The sequence below is a fragment of the Atractosteus spatula genome, chromosome 11 (genome assembly GCF_055471065.1).
Source record: "Atractosteus spatula isolate fAtrSpa1 chromosome 11, fAtrSpa1.hap1, whole genome shotgun sequence".
In the NCBI taxonomy this organism is placed as follows: Eukaryota; Metazoa; Chordata; class Actinopteri; order Semionotiformes; family Lepisosteidae; genus Atractosteus; species Atractosteus spatula.
In genome coordinates this window covers 34,054,941-34,076,236 of record NC_142716.1, presented here as the reverse complement: position 1 = coordinate 34,076,236, position 21,296 = coordinate 34,054,941, and the positions used below count along the sequence as shown (strand labels likewise).

The 21,296-nt window shown below is 49.7% G+C and overlaps 1 protein-coding gene across 15 annotated transcripts in view; it reads right to left on the bottom strand.

Moving 5' to 3' along the window:
• The window catches only part of prrc2c (proline-rich coiled-coil 2C), a 36,199-nt gene that overhangs the window by 11,838 nt on the left and 3,065 nt on the right, over positions 1–21,296 (bottom strand). For 2 of the 15 annotated variants that reach the window (XM_088926934.1, XM_088926943.1), the window contains exons 2-21: positions 18,668–18,838; positions 18,133–18,310; positions 16,242–16,378; positions 15,437–15,571; positions 13,592–13,893; positions 12,568–12,650; positions 11,898–12,037; positions 11,151–11,238; positions 10,666–10,849; positions 9,671–10,214; positions 8,771–8,943; positions 7,752–8,004; positions 7,012–7,222; positions 4,213–6,639; positions 2,799–3,007; positions 2,202–2,362; positions 1,620–1,914; positions 1,378–1,463; positions 918–1,112; positions 252–509 (exon numbers count right to left, since the gene is read on the bottom strand). In XM_088926934.1, coding sequence (XP_088783060.1) covers positions 252–509; positions 918–1,112; positions 1,378–1,463; positions 1,620–1,914; positions 2,202–2,362; positions 2,799–3,007; positions 4,213–6,639; positions 7,012–7,222; positions 7,752–8,004; positions 8,771–8,943; positions 9,671–10,214; positions 10,666–10,849; positions 11,151–11,238; positions 11,898–12,037; positions 12,568–12,650; positions 13,592–13,893; positions 15,437–15,571; positions 16,242–16,378; positions 18,133–18,310; positions 18,668–18,782 — 6,174 coding nt within the window. In that variant the 5' untranslated portion in view covers positions 18,783–18,838. The remainder of the gene's footprint in view (positions 1–251; positions 510–917; positions 1,113–1,377; positions 1,464–1,619; positions 1,915–2,201; positions 2,363–2,798; positions 3,008–4,212; positions 6,640–7,011; positions 7,223–7,751; positions 8,005–8,770; positions 8,944–9,670; positions 10,215–10,665; positions 10,850–11,150; positions 11,239–11,897; positions 12,038–12,567; positions 12,651–13,591; positions 13,894–15,436; positions 15,572–16,241; positions 16,379–18,132; positions 18,311–18,667; positions 18,839–21,296) is intronic. The other 13 variants (XM_088926935.1, XM_088926944.1, XM_088926945.1 and 10 more) reach the window with 11 other exon arrangements.

The window sequence follows — 21,296 nt, the reverse complement described above, 5'->3', positions numbered from 1 at the left end:
TATACCCCCAAAAACCCATTTAGTATAATGCACACTGGTTCCTGTGTTGAGTCGAGTGGAGGAGAGGAAACTCTCCTCAAGCTCTCAGAACCATGATGATAAAAACAATACTATACTTGCAATATTACAGACGGGCATGGCGCTGCTTGAACTAAAAAGGCTTTGCACAGTTCCCCCAGTGCAAGTTCTGTCACCAGCCTCGCACTGAGCTGCAGCTCAAGACAGTGACTGCCAGTCCGACGGCGCTGTACCTTGGACCCAGACCCGTACTCTGCAGACGGGACGGTGATCATGCCTTCGATGTCGCCCCCCAGCTCCGGGACACCTTTGCTGTCCTTGCTGGGGGTACCGGGGTCTGGACCTCTGCCTGCCCCCGGCGCCCCCTTTTCTGTGCCCTCGCCCTCAGGCGGCCTGCCATCCTTCGCTGCCTTCCGGTTCTTCAGGGAGCGCTCCTTCCCGATGGGGCCTGGCTTGTATTCCTTATTCTCCGGGGGACTGAGCTCTGGAAGCTTGGAGGGCGGAGGCGGAGAAGGAAGAATGACAGTGAGGAGAAAGGGAGAGGAAAGGGGATATAGGAAATGAAGGGAGAACGGGTGGGAGTGAAAGAGAAGAAGTTAAGTTGAGCTCTTCCATGCAAAGTGTTAATACACAGATCTCCTTGCCTGAAAAGAATCTTCCCCACACAGGATTAAAAAACTTTTAAAACCGTTATTTGTAAGAATGCAACCTCATACAAAAGTCATTTTTCAACAGTTCAACCTCAGAATTGCAGCTGGCTATTTACAAGTAACTCAAGGACTTCCCATTTGCTGACTGGACAGCGAGATGGATCAATTGGACAGGACGCGCTTTGACAAGGGCTTCAGTTAACACTTGTCACAGCCCACGAGCAGGCAGCTCAGCTCAGCCCCTAGTACCTTCTGTGCTTTGATGGGCCCGGCCCGAGGTGGCTTCTGCCTCTGTTCCTTGGGCTCGGGAAGCTTTTCCGCCCCCTTTTCCAGCAAGGCGGGCACGCTGTCGCTGTCGGTGCTGCCTGCTGAGGAGGGCGCGCCAAACTGGATACTGTCCATGCCCATCTCCACACCCCCGTCAGGAGCAGGCTTGGCCCCCTGCTGCACCAAAAAACACACACTGGGTAAATCATGCAAATCAGCAGCCAGTCCACAGACAGGACTGGACATTTACAACTAAAACAAGTATGGATAAGCCTCTTGTTATACAACACACAAATATATATATAAGCAACACACTATGTATTCGAATGTCTGAAGTCACACTTGCACCCCCCGTGTCCTGGCTCAGGCTGTGAAGGAACCCCTGCCAGCGAACACCCTGCTCTCATTATAATGAAGGAGGCTGTATTATAGAAGGACTCACCTCAGGGGTAACCGTGCCAGCGAAGGAAGTGAGTGGTTTGTTCCAGGCACTGACTGAAGGAGGCTGGGGTGGGCTGATGGGTCCCACTGAAACAGCACAGAATTTAACAAACTTATATTGCTTAAACATAACAGGCCTTTTTAAGGCTTCTGACACGTACATGTGGCCAGGTCAAGGGTGAAAAAGGCGCATGGGACAGTGAATTTGAAAAGCAGTGCCGACTGCATCAATAACCAACTTACGTTTCTTGACGTCGGTGAGGACGGCGGAACCGGCCATCTTGTTCTCCCAGAGCTCAGTGCCCAGGGCACTGTGTGCCTGACCAGCTGACATTGTCTTTCCAGTGCCAGGGAAATCTGGACCACCAGGCAAGGGCACGGCACCCTCTAGTGGCTGGGCAGGGGCGGTGGGCTGGGAGGGAGCCTGGGTTTGCTGACTCACTGGTGCCACCTGCTGCTGCTGTTTCTTGGCAAACCTGGGGGGGAGCTTGGAGCCTCCACTTCTGTTTTTTTCACCAGAACCCTTCTTAGTCCAGTTCTGACAAAACAGACACACAAGGTTTCGATCAAGCATTAGATGCGGAAAGACAAAGGACAAACTATACTGTAGGCGGAACATACATAAAACGCTTGATATAAGAATCCTCTTAAACTGATTAGCTGTCACCCTACTGTTTTTGGACAATGTTAATACAATCAACAAAATTCTCACATGCATCCTGACCATCTTTGAGCCAACCTCCCCTCTGCAGAAGGGTGTGATTCTGCCCCGAAGCCCCCCCTATTATCCCTCTCTTCTCCCCTCCTCCGAGCCACAATCATCACCTGCACCTGCACACTGAGCTCCTCTTTCTTCCTGCGCTCCTCATCCTGCAGGCGTTTCTGCTGTTTCCGGGAGACCACCTCTGTGAACCCGTCGTCATTAGCGCTGGACTGGGGGTCCTCTAGGGTCGTGACCTCAGGGTGGTCATCGATGATCACTACACCTGGCAGAATGAGGTGTTCAAGCAGTTAAGGGATTCCTCTTCTCAGAAAAACCCACTGCTTTCTCAACCGACTGCTCAATACGATTAATCTCTTAACCCTAGAATTAAAAGTTAGCCACAAGTAAAAGCATAGAAACAGCTTAAAGCTCCATGCATGACTTCATTTTTGACTCAAAACCCTTTACTATCCCACATTCATGTGGACCAGGTTTTTTAGGTACAGCAGAAAGGAATGAAAAATCGATTCAGGCTAGGTACAAAGCTTTCAAGTGTTAAGTATGTGACATGAGCAATCATTGAGCTGCACAGTGGCCAATAAGTACATCCCAGTGCAAGTGCAGTTCACCCCGTGACCCCAGCCCCCCAAATAACACTAAATGACAAAGACTGTATGAAATTCCAGCAGCTGTCCAGGAAAGAGGGCAAGGGTACTGACTGGCATAGTTGTTGAGGTCGAACTGGGACAGCGCGTCGGCTTTCTCCTTGGGCTTCTTGGCTGCTTGCTTGGCCTCCTCCTTGCGCTTGGCGGACGAGTCCTTGCCGGGCCGCTGGGCTGAGCCCCCATGGGCCACATCCGGGTTCTGAGCGGCAGCGCTGCTGGTTGGATCAAGAGCAGTCAGTTCCTGAGCCTGCTCCTCGAGCGGTCTGAGCACACGAGCCGAGGAGACAGAGGGAGGCAGAGCCAGAGAGAGGACAGGAGGAAGGGAGAGAGAAGAGGAAAAGAAGACAGGAGGTCTAGCTACTGACCCACACGCTGTGCTTACTGGCAGCTCACACCAGCATCTACTGCCGCACAAACGGCAATGCAATGCTCACTGTGTGCCCCCAAGAACACTAGAACATGCAGGCAACTTCACAGCTTTCAGGTCTTTGCAGCCCAACGAGGTATGGCTTTACTCGATAGTCTGAAAACGACTGAATTTTGCTAATTGGAAAGCGGAAACTTAGAGAACATTTTAATGAATACTGTTTAGGATGTTATACATGATTTACCATGAGTTCTAACAGAATTAATCATTTAGCAGGGTAAGACCGCAGAGATAAAAGGTGTATGTTTTTCTCATTTTCATAAAATGCCAATCTGTTATGCTAATAAATGTACATTAATTCAGAAAAGACAGGCCAGAATGAAGAAACATTAACAAGCACCATTTGTCAGCTTCATTTTGACTGTCTACTCCTGCAACTCCTACAATGAACTCTTGGTAATCATTCATGGAAAAAACAGGGGATCCTCAACATCTGGCTTTGAACAAATAACATTCAAATCTTAAAAATATATACACAATACAATATATACATTCTATAAACATTGCAGATGTGAGCATCTCTGCACACAGGTGAGCACAGTGCCTCCTTCTCCTCATGAAGAACGGTCAGTAACACCATCACCTCCAGTACTGGAAAGAACATGCCACTTCACGAGTTGGGTGCCAGAGAAAAAAGTGAGTACGTGTTCACTGACAGTAGCAGTCCCAGCTCTTAGGAGTATCTGACAGAGCAGATATCTTAACAGAAGAAAAAATGTTGTGAAGAGATGTACATTAGCAGGTGAAGCTTAACTTCCTCAAAGCATTAACAATTTTGCTAAAGCATAATTGTGGAAGACCAAATTTTATGAAAACCAGCACTGACCGAAATGGAAAATAAAAATACTACTTTAAGAACCCTGTGTTTTTCTTGTTTAACAAGATATCCAGGGTCAACAGTAACTTGTTTCCAATTACCAGAGCAGTAATATTCCCAAAGCTGTGTACAATCTTTGAAAACTGGTTGGAGGCATGGATCAATGCCGATCTCTCCCCCCCCCCTCCCCAATTCTCCCAAACCCCCAAACTTTGGAAACTCACCCCCTGCGGCCAACTTTGGTTCCGGATCCTCCTCTACGCTCGCCCTTCCCCCCTGGGTACCCACGGCCAGGTTTGGGCCCGCTATTCCCCCGTCGGTTCTGCCGGTCCACGGGCCTCTGACTGGAGAAGCTCCTCTTGGCTGCGGCAGCCGCCTCGCGTTTTGGGGTTTGCCCGCTGTCTGCTCCCGCCCTCGCCTGCGCCCCGGGGCTCTGGGAGGCCGCTGTGGAAGCGGCAGGGTCCGCGGCAGCGGATTCGGGGGCGCCCTTCCTTTCCTCGCGCTCTCTCCGCTCGTTGAAGTCGCTGCTCTCGGAAGCGGTTTCCCACTCCTCGTTGGCCTGGTCCGAGGAGTTCTGATTGGACAAGTCCGGCGACTTGCTCCCGGCTGCCACGGCCGTAGACCCGCCCTCCGGCGACGCTCCACCCGCCGGTGCAAGCTCGGGCACGTCCCCCTCCGCCGGGGGGGCGCCTCCCCCGGGAGCCTTGGCGGCGGCTGGGGCCGGGGGCTCCGCGGCGCCCGTGGCGGTCGCCTCCTCCCCGGCCTTCACTGCCGCCTCCCGCTCCTTCAGCCGGCGGAACCTCGGCGGCTTGTCCTGCCTCGGGGGCCGTGCTGGCCGGGGCCTGCGCGGCCTCTCGCGGCTACTCCCGCCTGCCTCCCCGAACTTCTTGGCCTCAAACTTAGGAGGCCGTCGCTCGGAGGCGTTGGCTTCCAACCTGGAGTTTTCAGCCTCCTCGGGGTGAAAGGTCTCCATGGGCCTGGAGGGCCACTGAGAGGTATCCTTCATGCCCGGCCGCCTGAGAGGGGCCGACCTCTGGCCTCCACGCTCCCGACCGCTGCCCCTGCGGCTGTACATGCCCCCTCTGCCTCGTCGGGAGGGCTCTCCCTTGGGTAAGAAGCCCGGCTTAGGCCGCACCTCATCCTCCCGGGAGCCTGGCTTCTCTGTCGGCTGACTAGTGCAAAAAGGGGCGCCCCCTGTTGTATTCGATAAGGCCTTTGATCCCCGGCGGGCAGGAGCCCCAAACTCTCTGCGCGGTGGCCGGCTGGGCTTGGCACTGCCCTCGCGGTCCGATGCTCCAGTGTCACTGGCCGAGTCTCGCCCCTCACTCTCTGAATCTGTGTCCGAGCCACGCCGCCGACGTCGCTTGGGCAGCACCTCAAAGTCGGAGCTTTCACTGCGCGTCTCGCTCTCCTCCCTAGGCCTGAACCCCGTACCCCGGTTTCCAGGTGCCACCAGGGGCAGGTCTGACCGGGAGCGTGGTTCCCTGAAAGGGTACTCCCCTCGGCTCCGACCCCGGCTTCCCCTAGCACGACCGCCATAGCTGCCCCGATAGCTACGCCCACGGGAGTAGTACTCACCCCGACCACGGCCCCTGTAGTTCGGCTCTGAGGCCCAGTCTCTCTCCCTCTCCCTGTCCCTCTCCCTGTCTCGATCCCTCTCCCTGTCCCTCTCCCTGTCCCTCTCCCTGTCCCTCTCCCTGTCCCTCTCCCTGTCCCTCTCCTCCCTCCGGTAGGCCCTGGGAGGTAAGTTAGACTCCTTCCTAGAAGGCAGTTTGGGTTCTGGTTGCACCTTCTCTCCACTCGAGGGTTTATCCGTTTTCTCGTCTCTAGCAGCCAGCCCTGGCACCCCACCTGGGCCTTGTGGCCCTCGGATTTTTAATGCCGCGCCACTCTGCTGGTCAGCTGGATCTGGGGCCGCAGGAGGCTCCCTCTTACTCTCGCTGGGAGGCTTCTGGTTCTCGCCAGGAGGCGCGGATGTGGCTTTAGAACCGCCGTCCTTCCTGGGACGGTCGCCGCGCTCGTGCCGCTCCTCGCGCTCCTTCCTCTGCTCGCGCTCCTCTTTCATGTCCCGCAGCACCGGCTTCTTGATGGGGCCCGAACGGCGCACAGGGCGCTCGTTCCCAGCTCCCTCCCTGCGGCCCGGGCCGGACCTTGGGCCCCATCGCGTCTCCGACTTTGGTTTGGGCGCAGCTGGCACAGGAAGCTTGTCCGCTTTGTGTGGGCCATCGGCTGGTGGAGTGGCCCTGCTGCTGGACGGGGGCCCCTGGGAGAAGGGCTCCTTTTTGTCTTCAGACTCCTCGTCTGCTCCTGACGGTCCCAGCGTCTTTGGGGAGACAGATGGACCTTCAAAGCGGGCCTCGTCAAGCTTGAGGGAATGACTTGAGCCTTGGGAGATGCTCCTCTTCAGTCCCATCATCCCTCCCTCCTCTCCACATGGCACGCTGGCTTCCTGTGGGTCATAAACCGGTACCAGGGGGCCCCTCTCGGACTGCAGAAGCCCTGGCAGCTCCTCCGGCCCTCGATTGGGGAAGCCAAGCCCCTGCTCGGCCGCATCCCTGAAGAAATCACACTTGGTGCGGGGCTCCAGGGGGCTGGGCTCCTGGGGGTACACCGAGGAGACACTCCTCTCCAGCTCAAGAGCGGAGTCCAGCCTAAGGAAGAAGCAGAGACCCATAGGGACATGAAATTCAACGGCAATCTGCTGCAAAGTTCAAGATGTATCCTGTTTGAAGTGAAGAATAGTGAAGAGTAAATCTAGTCTTATTTCTTCAAAAGTCACTTCTTTAGAGATCATTCTAATGCTGAATCTAAATTCATGCAAGTCCTTTAACTGCTTATTAATTTCGTGATGAACTAAAAACACTCCTTGTTCAGATTTAATCTTTTCAGACCAAATGACTCAACATCAATCATCGATACAACAGCGATAAATGACTGATTTGCATGTGATAACACTGGTCAGAAGGTAAGATCTACAAGTACTCATACAGTACTGACAGGTACCCTAATACTCCTGCTCTTACCTGGATTCCTTGGTTTCCTCCTGACTTTTTGGGGGCGTAGCAGCAGGCAGGGGCTCAGTCTGGGAGTACGGCTCAGAGCCCCACACCATACGCGGCTCAGCAGCTAGTCCATGCTCCCTAACGGGACGGGATATGTGGTCAAAGGCGTCCGATCCTGAAGCTGCATTTTCTGCTGGGTCTCTGCGCACAAGCTGTTTGGGGGGCATCCTCCCTGTGCGGACATAAGAACACCCGTCAGGTCTGGTCCCAGGCTGAAAGGGAAATGTTTCCTATTGACAGAGCAATAACACTGGCTTGTCAACCCACTGCACAGGACAACTGGTTAGCCCATAAATACCATAAATGCTGCTGCCACCACCACAAACACGAACAAAACTGAAAAGGGAAAAATCCTGAATAATAAATTCAAGCATTCCAGTTGTGTTCTCATCAAGGTGCACAAATCTACATGACAAAAAGCAGCTTTATAATTCAATAATGGCATGGTGCCACCATGTATGCAAGGCCGGGCCTCCAGCAGAGGAATGAAGAGGGGTTGAAAAAAAAATCAATGGGAATTTCCAGCATTGCATGAACAGAACCAAAAGTGAGGATGACAATTAAAGTGCTGCAATCTGAGGACGGGGGGGGGAGCACCAGTGATGCAGCCATAAGCTATACTCTGCTGTGCCACTCGATGAAACGCAGAAAATAACCTGCTCTGTGTGAAGGAAGGGTGGGTGAAGGGGGTGACTGTGTACCTGGGTGCATTGGCGGCATGTCCATAGGAGGACGCCCCGACATCATACGGGGGTCCATGTAGGACTGCATCATCAGCCAGCGAGGGTCGAAGCCCATGGAGGCCAGGTGCTGGTGGTGTGGCCCCAGAGGCTGGTACAGGGAGCGGTGCTGGGGAGGGGGCACTGCTGCCCCCGTGGGAGAAACGGCACTGCCCTGCTGCTGCTGCTGCTGCCATTGCTGCTGCTGCTGCTGCTGCTGCTGCTTCAGCTGCTCCTGGGACAGAGCCACACCAATTCAACACAAGAACAAACAGGAAAGGTTTCAAGGAGAAAAGATCCTACGTCCATCCACAAACAATACACAGACATACGCGGCTTTATTACTTTCAACTAATACTGTAAAAATGTGATTTATAACTTTTAGAGATGAAAGTTGCATTTAATGATCTGATCTGCTACCTGTACTGTTCTGTTTCAAAGCTTCATTTTTATTAATTTAATCCAGAAACATCTATTGCAGTTTTAATTCCTCATATAATGTCTATATCTACATTAATTCAATCAGAAACTGTATGACAAAAGGTTTGAATTTTCATTCATTTCCATGTATTCTAAAACAGTGAAGATCAAAGATGACAATTCACTGCAGTCAGTCCTTAAACTTTTGCATATGAACATACATATTTCATTGCATGATAGTGGAAATAACGTTTCACATACAGCAAACCAGCAATTTGCTTTATTCATTTAAAGATCGCTTCTGGTGTGTAACTATTCACAAACCAGCATTTTACAAGACATGGGGTGATCACTAAGAGACTAACAAAGTCTTTCCATAATTAAAAAAGAAATTCAAGTCTTTAGGCAAAATTAGAAAGGAGAGTGACAAATATTTCTGTCCCCTTTTCCAATTTACAGGTATCTTTGAAATATGTCGGACAAAGGAATTCATTACCATTAAAAAAGTGAGTGACATAACTAAGAATTAGCAGATTCTGAAAGGAGCTGAAAAGCAGAAAGCACATGTATCCCATCAGTACCTGCTGCCTGAGGAAGCGAGGAGGCAGGGATTTCTGGAACTGCTTGGAGTATCCAGAGGTAATGGAAGGACGCAATGGCGCCCCTGGTTCACCCTCGGTCTCGTGGGTCAGGGCAGGTGGGTCTTCGTTGTTCGGCTGATCCAGGTGGGAAACCGTAGTCAGGGGCTCCTCCACTGAAAACAGGCCAGGGAAACCTCTGTCAATGGCCTTGTATCTAGAAACTGGACACTGGCTGTACCTTTAGCTGTACCAAGATCAAGATGCCACACATGCACTGTCATTAACAAGTATTTACAGAAGTGTTGGTTTCGTCATCACAAAAAAAACATGAGAATCCAGGATACTGAAAGCTAACTGTTTCGACAAATTGGTTTAACTAGGATTTAGAAAGGAACCAAAGATCAGTGAGGTACGTACAAATTAGAGGAGGCCTGGGCATTCAATCTTGCACATTTGTTTTCTCCAGCTTATTTCTCCTGATCTAGACGTTTAAGGACCTCTGAGAATTAACTTCAACAGAACGACAGCTTCACTCCTACAACTCGTGTAACAGCGTGTAAAGAAATAATTCCCGACTTCTGTCCAACATGCACTGACACTTAAGTTACTGCTAGAATCCAGGAATCCCAGTTCCAACTTTCAAAGCCATGCAACGTGACAGGACGAATAAATTCATGAGGTGATGCGTCAATACCAAGCAACTTCTGGGTGATGCTCTCCCCTCAGCTGGTAAGTGTATGAAAATGTATTATCCCCAAGAACCAAACCTGCTGCCGCCCTTCCCGAGCAGCAACGTGTGCAGTAGTAACAGTAGCAGATGCAGTAGTATACAGCATCACAATAAAAAACAAAACAACCCGGAGCTCTTGGGGACAGGAGCTGATTTTGCTGCCGCCTCACCTCTGTCCTCCTCCGCACTGCAGCAGTCTCTCCTGGGCCCTCTCTCTCCCGCGCTCTCCTCCGTCACGGGCCCTTCTCCCTCGCTCCTGTCCAGGGAGCTGGGCGGGGGTGGCGCGGGCTGGGGCTCTTCCTCCGGCCCCTCTCCTCTGGACTCCCCCTCGTCGCGGGAAGGCAGTGGCGCTGGCGCCGGGGCCGGGGCCGGGGCCGGTGGGGCTTCGGGGGCGGTGACGGCGGCGGCGGCGGCATCTCCCTCGTTCTGCGGGGCGGGGGCGGGGGCGGGGGAGGGGGAGGGCTGCCTTTCAGGGGCGCGCAGCTTCTCGTTCAGCCTCTTGAGCTTCTCCGCGCAGGCGGCCAGCCGCTGCTCCTCCATGCGGCGCTCCTCCTCCTCGCGGCGCCGCCGGGCGCGCTCCACCGCCTCCGACAGCTCCGACTGCTTCTTCCGCTTCTGCCGCCACGCCTCCGCGTCCTCCTCCGTGGCGGGGAGCGTCGAGGAGCCGGGCTTCCCGGCCCGCGGCCCCCCGGCCACTGAGACACGCCCTGCAGCCTACGGAGGGGAGGAGCTGAATTAGCCCAGCAGCACAGCAGACAAAGTGCACTGTAAGGGCAACAGCGCGGTAAATCAGCACCAAGAATAAAACTACAGGCTATCTGTGCAACAAAAGGGCCGTGGCTGAAGCTGAGGATTCTCCGCCTTTTCTCGACAAAACGTGCCTTTCTAATAAAGTTTGACGCGAGTTTGACGCACTCTAGTAATTCCGTTTCTTTTGCTGAAAGCCTTGCGATTACGTCACACCTCTGTCAGGTACCAGTTTTCGCACCTTCCCTGTGTCACTGCTGCAGCAGCCAGACCGGTATTGCGATACCCCTCACAGCCACTGTCTGGAAAAGGTCCAAGTACAAGCAGACAGACAAGCAGCACCCACCTCCCTCAAGGCGGGGGGAGGTAAGGCAATCAGTCACATTTCTGCCGGCAGGTCCCGGGGACTCCTCCTCACCTGGTACTCGAGGGCTTGACTGCCCTTGTTGTACTGCCCTCTGCTGGTGGGGGAGGGGGGCCTAGGCGCTCCGGTGTCGCCCCTGGAGGCCTTGCCGCTCGCCCTGTCCTCGCCGCCTTCCTTCCACCCCTCTGCTCCCTCCGAGCCGCGCGACCGCAGGCCATCCACCTTGTTCACCCACTCCCTGTGGCACAGGGCAAAGCGTTAAGCTCTCGTATACACAGTGAGAATTTCCCACTCCTTTGAATGACTATGCTGATGGACTAATTTAAGTTGAGAAATGAAGAAAAGCTGTTTCTGTAATGAGAATGAGTGTCTCACCTAATATACATCCCATTATAAATGATGTGGTACTAAGACATCCGTGCTGGTGGTTTACACATTAAGTTACTGTAACACATCATAAAGACTCTGACCAATAACACAGCATCCACCAAGGTAGAGTAAGAACAGCAAGACTGTCTGAAAAACTCCGGACCACTCACCAGTTGTCTCCTTTGTCCTTCCCAGACTGGTTCTCCTCATCATCACTGAAGTTGAGCTTTTCTGTGTAGTCCACCTCCATCTGGGCTCCTGACCATCCAGCAGACAGACAGACCAAATTTACCATTACAACAAAGCTCCAGTGTTTATCTTTAATACTCATTTTTAAATTATTAGCATGCCTTCTCTAGACATCAACAGCTACTGTGGATCACATTTTCTATACTTTAGGAGATGCTTTCATATTTCCCACAGGCTTTTATCCCTTCCATATTGACTTTTCTACATTCTCTATCCTCATATCACACTCGCCTGTCTGCTCCAGTTGTGACTGACCTGAGCCCCGATCAAACCTTTGATATCTCCAAGCGTTAAGTTTGAGACCTATTCTATAGTGCCCTAGTATGATCACAATGTAGCAAATGAGACCTCTGTGAGACAATTATCTTCGTAATGTGGATCTGAATAAGAGAAAATGATGACGTCACTATTCTATTGAATGGAAAGACTAGCTTTGTCAAATCATTCTCGTTGCCTTCTGTCACAGTTTACTGTCACCTTTCCAAGACATTTTCTAACCATTTTTTCCTTTCTCGTTTCTGCAACAGGGACGGAAATAAAGTTGGCAACAACCCCTGGTTTTGTAGGACAAGAAAGATCCCCGCGCCTCTTCTCTCCATGTTGTAGCACCAAGTCCACACAGCTCCACCCTGTCTGCTGACCTGCATCCCCTGTCCCCAGACTCTCACCTGCCCAGCCTTCATCGGCATCAGTGTCCAGGTTGTCCAGCTCCTTCAGGTCTGTGGCACTGATGATGGAGGGCCGGTCGGCATCCTGGGACCATGCCTGGCTGTGTGACTGAGGCGGGCGGCTAGCTGGTCTGGGGCCCCTGGCAACGCAGGAGGAAGGAGTATTAGATCCACAGACAGAGTTGTGATCAAGACCCATGTCTTCTACTCCAATTCCTGTTCCCCTTTCAATCGAATCACATTTCACATTCAAACGTAAGCCTTGAAGTTAAAGGTACTAGGTCCTAGGAACCTTTAAAGACGCTGAGAATCAGAACCAAGAAATGATTGAACACAAATTAGAAAAAAAAAGGATCTGACCCATCGCATCAAGATCTAAAGATGCCAGAGCAAGCCTTGTGTAGTTATCCAAGATACTTGAATGAGCAAAGACACACTTCATTCCATTATTTGAAAGGTTATGGAGGATTGTTACAAGTGAATCCCACCCCGGGCATAGAAATAAGCAACAAGGAAACACTGAGCATCGGGATCCGGAAGCCAATGGTGAACTTTACGACTGGAAACCCGTCAAATGGAGGATCAAAACAATCGAGAGAGTGATGCACCTTTAATCCCCTGAGGGTGTAAGAGCGACTGCAGTGATCCGTGAAGCACAGAGAGGACTTACTTTGCTCCATCTTGCTGTTGGACTGGGTATCTGTAAGCCCCTTGCACAGGCGGATATGACATCCGGGGATAAGCATGGAACATCTGGGGAGATACACATTATCAGAATGCTGTTATTCCACGCTAACCCATAGCTTGTAGATCCATAAACGGCATTATACAAAATACATTGCTTTAATATAACTGTGTTACACAGTATATAAATGTAAGGGGGCAAAAACTGACAGAGGTTTAATATTTAAGCGAATTTAATATTACCGATGACACCTCAACGTTTAGGAGTCAGTGGTGCCAAAACAGAGAGGTCAGAAATAGTAGCATGAGGACAACAAGACTAGACTGTTTTAACTCACAATGCAAATGAGGAGTCCCACAGGAAAGACATAAAATACATTTTGAATAACGAACATAATAAACCGTAGTAGGAAGGTCAAAACTTAAATATATGAAGTGCTGAAATGGAGCTGTCCGTGTGTTCCTGAGAATGTGCGTCTGATTCAACACTACTCAACCTGCGTTCATCTAGTCTCCCAGTAGCCTGGCAGCAGCTATTACCCCTAATCATTGCCTACTCCAGCCCAGCAAAACTTTCGCCATGTACTTAAGTGTTAACACATACAGTACAAAACTAGCACTTCTGAGCTGTTTTTGAAATTGATTAGTTCAAGTGCTGCCCTGCTACACGGGGTCCTGACACAAGAGGTCCCCATGATGTAATTGGATTGCTGGGAGACGATCAGCCTGGCTTGCAACAGATGCCACACTAGGTAAGCGAGGAAGACAGAACCGGCTAAAGGATCCAGGTCTAAAAAGGGCGGATATACTTCGCATCTTCTGAACTGTATCTTGTAGCGTCTAAACAAATTCACATTTTCCCCAAGGTCCGCAGATTCACCTTTTGGCCCGGCCAAAGCCCCAGAACACGATAATTATGATAAATAACGTGCATCATAATGATTGGTTGTTCTACCTACTACAGCCCATACAGAAGGTTCAGGTCTAACCTGCTCCAGCTCAGTACTCACATAGGATGGCATCAGGCCCCTGAACTGGGGGTGGAACTGGGGGGCCACGCTAGCCTGAGGCTGCTGCCCACCGTTGAGCTTGTGCTGGGGGGCCGAGGGGAGCTGGGCAGAGGGGGGCAGCCTCTCCCGGCCCTCCCGCTTGTCCCGCGGCTCGCTGGGGGGCTTGCTTGGATCGGGGGGCTCCGGGACGGGGGAGGGCGTGCTGCCGCCCACCCCCTCTTCCACGGCCTTGCTGTCCGTCTCTGAGGAGCTGGGTGCCGTGTTCAGATTCCTGCCACCACCCTCCCGCCAGCTGGCCACATCTGCAGGAAATCACAAGACAATTCTGCAGTAAGGGTACGGTCCCCGACCACAGCGTCACCCATTTTAAACATCAGAATGAGTACACTCAGAACGGAAACAAATTTTAAGATCTCAAAAATATGGTTACGGTTTCTTCAATGCAGTCCCTATTTTATAATACGCAGGTTCAAGTGGAAGACTAAAACTGAAGAACAATTGCTGGTGTATTTTCAGACACCAACACTTGGAAACTGGTAACTTGTAGCATGTTTAGCAACACAAGATTAGCAGGATATTGGCGCTTAATGCAAGAAAATAATATCGCGAAAAAGAAGCACGAAGCTCATCACAGAGGTTCCAATGTACAGGTTTGCCTCTGCTGCTCTCTGTATCTTGACCTGAATCAGATTCCCTAGTAATATTCTAAAGAAGTCATTCTCTTACCACGTCAGAGGAGGACTTATTTTTAAGCCTAGGAATGTGTCCAATTGCTCTGCTCGGGACCGATTCCAGAGCAGTGGTAACTATTATGTAATTCGATGGCCAAAATTTCAGTGGTACAATGTTCACATCCCTTAAAGGTATTGTGATTGCTAGAATTGATTAGTTAATTTACTATGGTTAGCTGGGTTACTGAGAAAAAAAAATGCTTTTTATCTCTACACTAAGGATTGTACAGTTGCCTTAATGCATTTGAGCTCTATTTAATTTTAAGGAAATAGAACACATGTAGCGCTACAGGTGATGGCGGTGAAGTGTTTAGCGTTGCCGTCTCCCAGCGCCGGTGTCCTGGGTTCAGCTCCAGACCAGGGTTGCTATCTGCGTGGCGTTTCTATGTTTTTTTTCCCCCATGTTCACATGGGTTTCCTCTGGGTGCTCCGGGTTCCTCCGACAGTCCACGTTGAGGTTAAATAGCTTCTGGGAAAATCAGCCCTAGGTGTGAGTGTGCGCGTTTCTGTGCTTTTGCCCCATGATGCCCCACCCTGCCTCGCGCCCACTGCTTGCTGAAATAGGCTCCAGCTTCCCCGAGACCCTGTATTGGAAGAATCAGTTAGAAAACGGATGGATGTAAAGCTACTGCACAAACAAGTGGCACTCAGGACTAAAAGGTTAATGAATCTGAAGACATCTATACTCAGAAACCCCTGCTGATTGCAATATAACATCAGAACACTCCATCTGCAGCTTCTGTTGCACAACATCTTAGCTAAACAGTTGTGTGGGGTGCATGCTGCTGTCCCTTCGGGCATTTCCATCAGCCTGTAAGCACAAATCAGTTTTGTTCAAGTGTAAAAAGATACTAAAAACCACCTTTTCAGCTTTCAATATCTCATATAACCCCCACATATGGGGATTACGACAAAGATCTTCAGTTCGTATTATTCACATGAAGTAGTTTTCATTACTTATCTTTTATAAGAACACAACCAGACCTCCGTTTGTGTTTCGCTCAACATGTATGCCGCTTGTACACGGACACCACGCGTCATGAGAAGCCAGACTCGGGAGTTCCTTAGTCGAGGGCAGGGACCTCACAAGTCCACTAACTGTGGCGCCACTCACTCTGCGGTCTCAGGCTCGGTCCAGGTCCGTACGGCTCCTCCTCCTGGTCCCTCTCGGCCGCGGGTTTCTCAGGCTCTCCAGCTGCCTGCAGGCTAGGGAACTCCTGCTGGAAGTGGCTGTTCACCCTGGGGGTCCCTGCAACACAAAGCAACAGCTCCCCTGAGCACAGGCTCTCCCTCCCATCCCCAACCACCTTTAGAACAGTCTGAAGCTCTGACTGTAGTCAGAAACTACTTCTGATTTTCACCGTCTTCCAGTCAGCTGCAAATTAGTCAGAGGCACATGGAAAACATGTGAATGTACACAAGAGAAACTTACAAAGATTTACTGAATGAGAAGGAGCGAAAGACAATAATGAATGATAAAGTCAAACAAACTTGAGTCTCATCACCACAGGATTCTCTCTAAACAAAGGACAGAAACGCCTTGTAAGTTTTCTATTACCTTGAAAAAAAAGGAAAAAGTGTCTTGCGGGAAGTTCATTCAATGACTACCGGACAAAGTGCAATAAACATTTGCAGAGTTAACCCAGCATGAAACAGGGAAGCAAGATAAAAAAAAATCAGGGAACCAACTGCAGAGCAAACACTACATGTGCTAATGCACAGTGGTATTTTTCAGCTGATACAAAGACTCTTCTCTTGACTTGTGTCAGCACTCGATAAGTGTGTAAATCAAAGAAAGAAACCCAAACTGGCCATGGCTGTGGCACATGGTGCCAGCAACCCATCTGGTCTCATCCCGGCCTATGGCGGGTACCCACAGATCCCGGGCGATCAGATGATTAGGAATGAAGCGGACCTACCGTCTGCCTGGCTGGGCTGCCTGTTACTGGCCCAGGACCGGCTGGCCCCTGCTGGTCCCTCCTGAGGTTGAGGAGCCCCTGGTTTGGGCTGGGGGGGAGGAGGAGGAGGAGGAGGAGGAGGGGGGGTCTCCTGTTGTCTGAAACAAACAGAAACGGCTTTAGAATCCCGTGTTTCAGATTCCTTTCACAAGCATGGCAGGGCGTGCTGCCATTCCTTAAAGATGCTGGGTTCAATTCTGCGCTGGAAGAGCTTCTATGTGGAATTTGCATGTTCCTTGAGGTTTACCAGTTTCCCCTAACCCCCTGAACAGAAACAGGTCAAGTTTAATCTGCCCCCCTGGGTTTAGTATAAAGCAGCCAGGGGTTTGAACCCCACTGGCAGAATACAGCATGGGTGACAGGAACAGGCTGTATTCCGGGCACAGGTCTTACTACACTAAACAATCATGACAAGAAGCACTCGGCAGATAACTTCATAAGGGAATCTCAACATTTCAGAAGGATTACTTAGCCACTTTGACATCTTCACATAAGATCCCTGCTTACATCGGGCATGAGAATCACTACAGATAAAAATCAGTTAAAATTACCCAGCTGTGTTCTTTTACAGCTTTAAAAAGCCCAGCACAATTTAATACACCAAAAGTAAGCAAAACTACATATCATAACAGTGGCCTGTTTTTTTTAAATCCCAAGGTTTTAACAGAATACACAAAACACAACAAAGACAACTGAGACCCGAGAGGAAAAACTGGCAGGAGACAAAGACACAAATCACTCTGTAAGGGAAGGACTCAGGACACGGTGCATGTTTCAATGATAAAATTACACTTTACTAAAACACCTCATGTTTAGAGAACAGACTGGGTGCTCAGCAGGAGTCCTATGTCTCCGTAGCAACAGAAGGAAAGATTGGGTGTGTGCTCTAAATGTGCACTCAACTTCCATCTCAAATCTGTACATATCTCCTAAGAAGACTGTCAATGTACAATCCCCTTAATGTATGATCTTTAAAAAGTTCCATTATAGCAGCCAGAAGAATCTTGGCAATTTAAATGGCATGATCTTGCAAAAATATTTGTAATTTCCCCATGAGCACTTTTTAAATACTACTACCTGATGGTGCTCTTGGCCAGCAGCAGCCTTGTCAGAGAAGTGTGTTTACTAGCACTTCCTGGTAACTGACAGCAATGCAACTTATTACAAAGGGCAGCATGAACAACCGACTCACATGCGGATTAAAACTAGATCCTTCACAGAACAGATGGACAAGATCAAATAATCTACAGCCAAAAAGCACAAGACGGGGATCATTTTCCTCCCCTCGTCTGTAAATTTCTAAGGAATGTTTTTCACAACTTTCAACACCTAGTGGATACTGAAATGTAATTAATAAGGAGAATGACCTTCTTCACTGCTGTTAAAAAGGTTTGAAACAAAGCTTTATAGGGAAGCGGGCATTCTAAATTGCTGTTCTGATTATGAATTCAGGTAGGTTTTATACATCCAGATTTATTCTTATTTCAAGAAAAATGTTGCTTTTTCTTAACGCTCCAGTAGCTACTGTAATGAAGCGTTCCACCTCTAATATAAACTGTTTCATATTATCCATCACAGTATGTCGGCAGGTCATACACCAGTAGGTGGAAAGTAGAAAGCTGAGCAAAAGAACAAGCAGTTGTTAAGCACAGGTTGAAAACCAGAAAAGGTAAAAAAAAAATGCAACATTCCAGCTTTGGAGCGCTCTTCAGGTGTGGGCTTTGGTAGAATTATACCATTGCGTAAACCTCAAGGTGTGGATATTTAAACAGGTGTGGAGAGCCTGCACGTCCCGTGGTCCCACCCATGACAATGCCGGGATCTTCCCAGGGCAGCGGCGCCCAGCTCTTACCGCTCGTCGGCGGGCTGATCCTGCTTCGAGGCCCAGCCGCTGCCGTCCTTGGGGACGATGTTGACGTTCGGGTCGTTCCCCTTGTTCTCGGCTTTCAGGCTCGGCAGGTTGGCCGGGGGGGGCATGCGCCTGCTGACGGCAACCTTTCCCAAACTCTGGAGCCCATGCCTGGCGGCCACTGCGGGCGACGGCACAAGACACACTCAGGACGGCAACAACCGGCATGCACTTCCACACACACACACTCGCAGACATTCAACACTACACTCACAGAGGCGCACAAACCTAGGTGAACCCACAAATGAACACACAATTAACTGTGGTCACACAAACTGCACGCACACACACACGCACGCACCCAACCTCACCAAGCAATCCATACGTTTACGATCAGCTATTCAGGAAGCTCATACAAGCCCTCATATTATAATAGAGGGTTACAGAGGCACAGCCTCTACTGTTCAGTGGCACTGCTCTTACACACAGCCAGCGCTACAGTCCTGAAAGCGTATGAAGGGAGTCAAACCTGGCTCACCTGCAGTTTTCTGGGTCTCCAGCGACTTGCCTTTGTAGGTGTTGAAGAGGCTAAGGGTTGCGTACTTGGTCTTGCCATCCTTTGCCTTGGTGCTCTGCCCTGACTTCTCGGACATTTCGCTGGAAACTCATTGAGTCTGATACCCCGGCCTCTCCCCTCAGAACCAGCCCCCTGTCAGGGACAGACAAAGAGGCACAAAGTAAGCGCCAGGCCAGGGACACCAGTCTGATTCCAGTACAGCCTCCCCACACTGTGCTACTAAAAAAGAGGGGCAAATTTAGTTATCAATGCAAAAAGAGAGCAATGCAAAACGAAACAGAACAGTTAAATAAACCAACCACTACATTACCGGCAAGTTTTCCAAGACACACAAAGTGTTTTTGCAAGATACTTTCAGCTAAAGAATTTCTTGACTTCAGTGCAAGTACACTGATGAAATTAAAATATTGACAGGACGGCTCAACGAGTGCTATCATTCACTCCGTTACGCAGACACCATTAAGCTGGGCAACTTACACAACGTACAAAGTTTTGTAAGTATTGGTGCACTTCTGACAGAATACTGATGCAATGAGCCACATCAAGCCAGAAGACCTCCCTGGGCACACCAGTGAAGACACTTCATCAGAAGAAAAAACACTGGGTATTCAGAAAACTGCACACGGGGGAAAAAAAAGAGCTGAAGCACTCAGGGCGAGTTCACCCCCAGATGTTTTTCAGTGCTCAGCACAGTTTGTTTGGAGATGAAGGCATGAAGAAACTATCAAGCGCACACGAACGGCGCCCAGGCTGACTCAAACAGGCCATCAGGAATAGGAAGGCTTGGAGGCCAAAAGAAAAGGTTTAAAGTAGACTTTACAGGTGACACTGCTCTCCAGTTCTCCCAGAACCAGGCTAAGGTGCATCAGACCCCTGCAGCTTCCTAATTTAGCCTTAGTTTATTTTATTTATTTTTTTTAAGAGGTGCATTTATACTTGCCAGTAGCTGAACAAGACACTAATGCAATCTTTTTCAACAAGATGGAAATGTAGTGCACAACAAATGGATGAATATGAAATATGCTTAATAAAACTATCTATGAACAACTTCCACTAAAATGATACTGTCTAGGAATGACTGAATGAATTCTAAGAGTCATATTAACGGAAAATAATGAAAATAAGGACAATTACTACTGTATCACAATCAAGAAATACAATATTATTAATGTAAAAATATAAAGATCTGGTCTGTTGATCAGCGCTGTATGAATAAATGAACTAACAGAATGAGCTCCTGATAGCATATTGACTCTCAGTGCGCATGCAGCTTAAGAGTGAAACATTAAAATTAAGACGCAAACTATCCATCTATCTAGCCTGGCTGTCAAAACAAACTCCCTAGGCTCTTCTGAGAAAGAGCAGGGTATGATCCTAGCATTGAGAAGCTACTAACAACCAAGCAAGCGTGGTCCTGAATCTGAATACGTGCTGAATAGCCTCCTCTCGTTTGGAAACTGTTCTGATTTTCTCCTGTAGTAATGCAAATACTGTGGAGAGAAGAAGGAAAGCAAACAGTATTATAGCACAACGTTACAACCAGCATGGGGCACTGCAGCTTTAAAACAGCATTGTTTGAATCAATGAAGCATGTCAGGTTGCTATGGCTACCGCTTATAAGAGTGCAAGAGTGACAGTGTCTGGGCTGGGAGTCTCCTGCAAAGCACATGGAGGCTATTCAATAATTCATAGCCCCGCCGCTGTCTGCCTGCCGGAGTGCTGCACTTCCCCTCACGCCACACTTCACCAAGACTGCCCTCTCTCACTGCTCTCCGAAGAGCAGACAGGTGGTCCAGCCGGCGCAAGGCATCCCGCATGCTTTACCACTGACACGCTGCAGCAAACGATAACACAATTTTACTCTTGATCAGTCATTATTGGGAGCTGGGGACTGAGCGCACAGATTGTCTGGAGAGCATCATTTCCTCTTCCCCTGCGCTGAGCCGACAGCCACTGTCACCATCGCAAGATAAAGCCTGCTAGAACGAGCAGGGCAGTCAAGGACGCGTTCTCAACTGAATCGTTGCAGTAAAAGAAAAGGGAGGCATCGGTCCAGCCATAACAACACAAGCCAAGGGGGTCACAATCGCTACTGTCAAAAGGCCACACACACAGACACACAGACACACAGACACACAGACACACAGACACACAGACACACAGACACACAGACACACAGACACACAGACACCTCTCCCCACCTTGCCAATGAAAAGAGTTACTACATCCTTTTTCCTGACCTTCTGTGTGCTGGCCAGAACTAGGCCATTTCCAAAGTAGCATTACAATGTTTGCGCAGAAAACTATCAATGCAATCAAATGCACTAGCCATCATTATTTTGCAGCAAAACTAAAATTAAAAATAGTGTTGAGGCTCATGCGATAAGCGTCATATTCCACACGCTTAAGCTACAGTATATAAAGCATTATACACCAATCATTGTCAATCCTGATTAACATGCCCCCTACCACATACCATAAGAAAAATCATGAGCAGAGCAGATGCACTGATTGCAGGTGCAAAAACCACTCGGTCTGCTGGGGCGGGGCACTCCAATTTCAACCGTGCTGACGAAGGGTATCAAAAGCA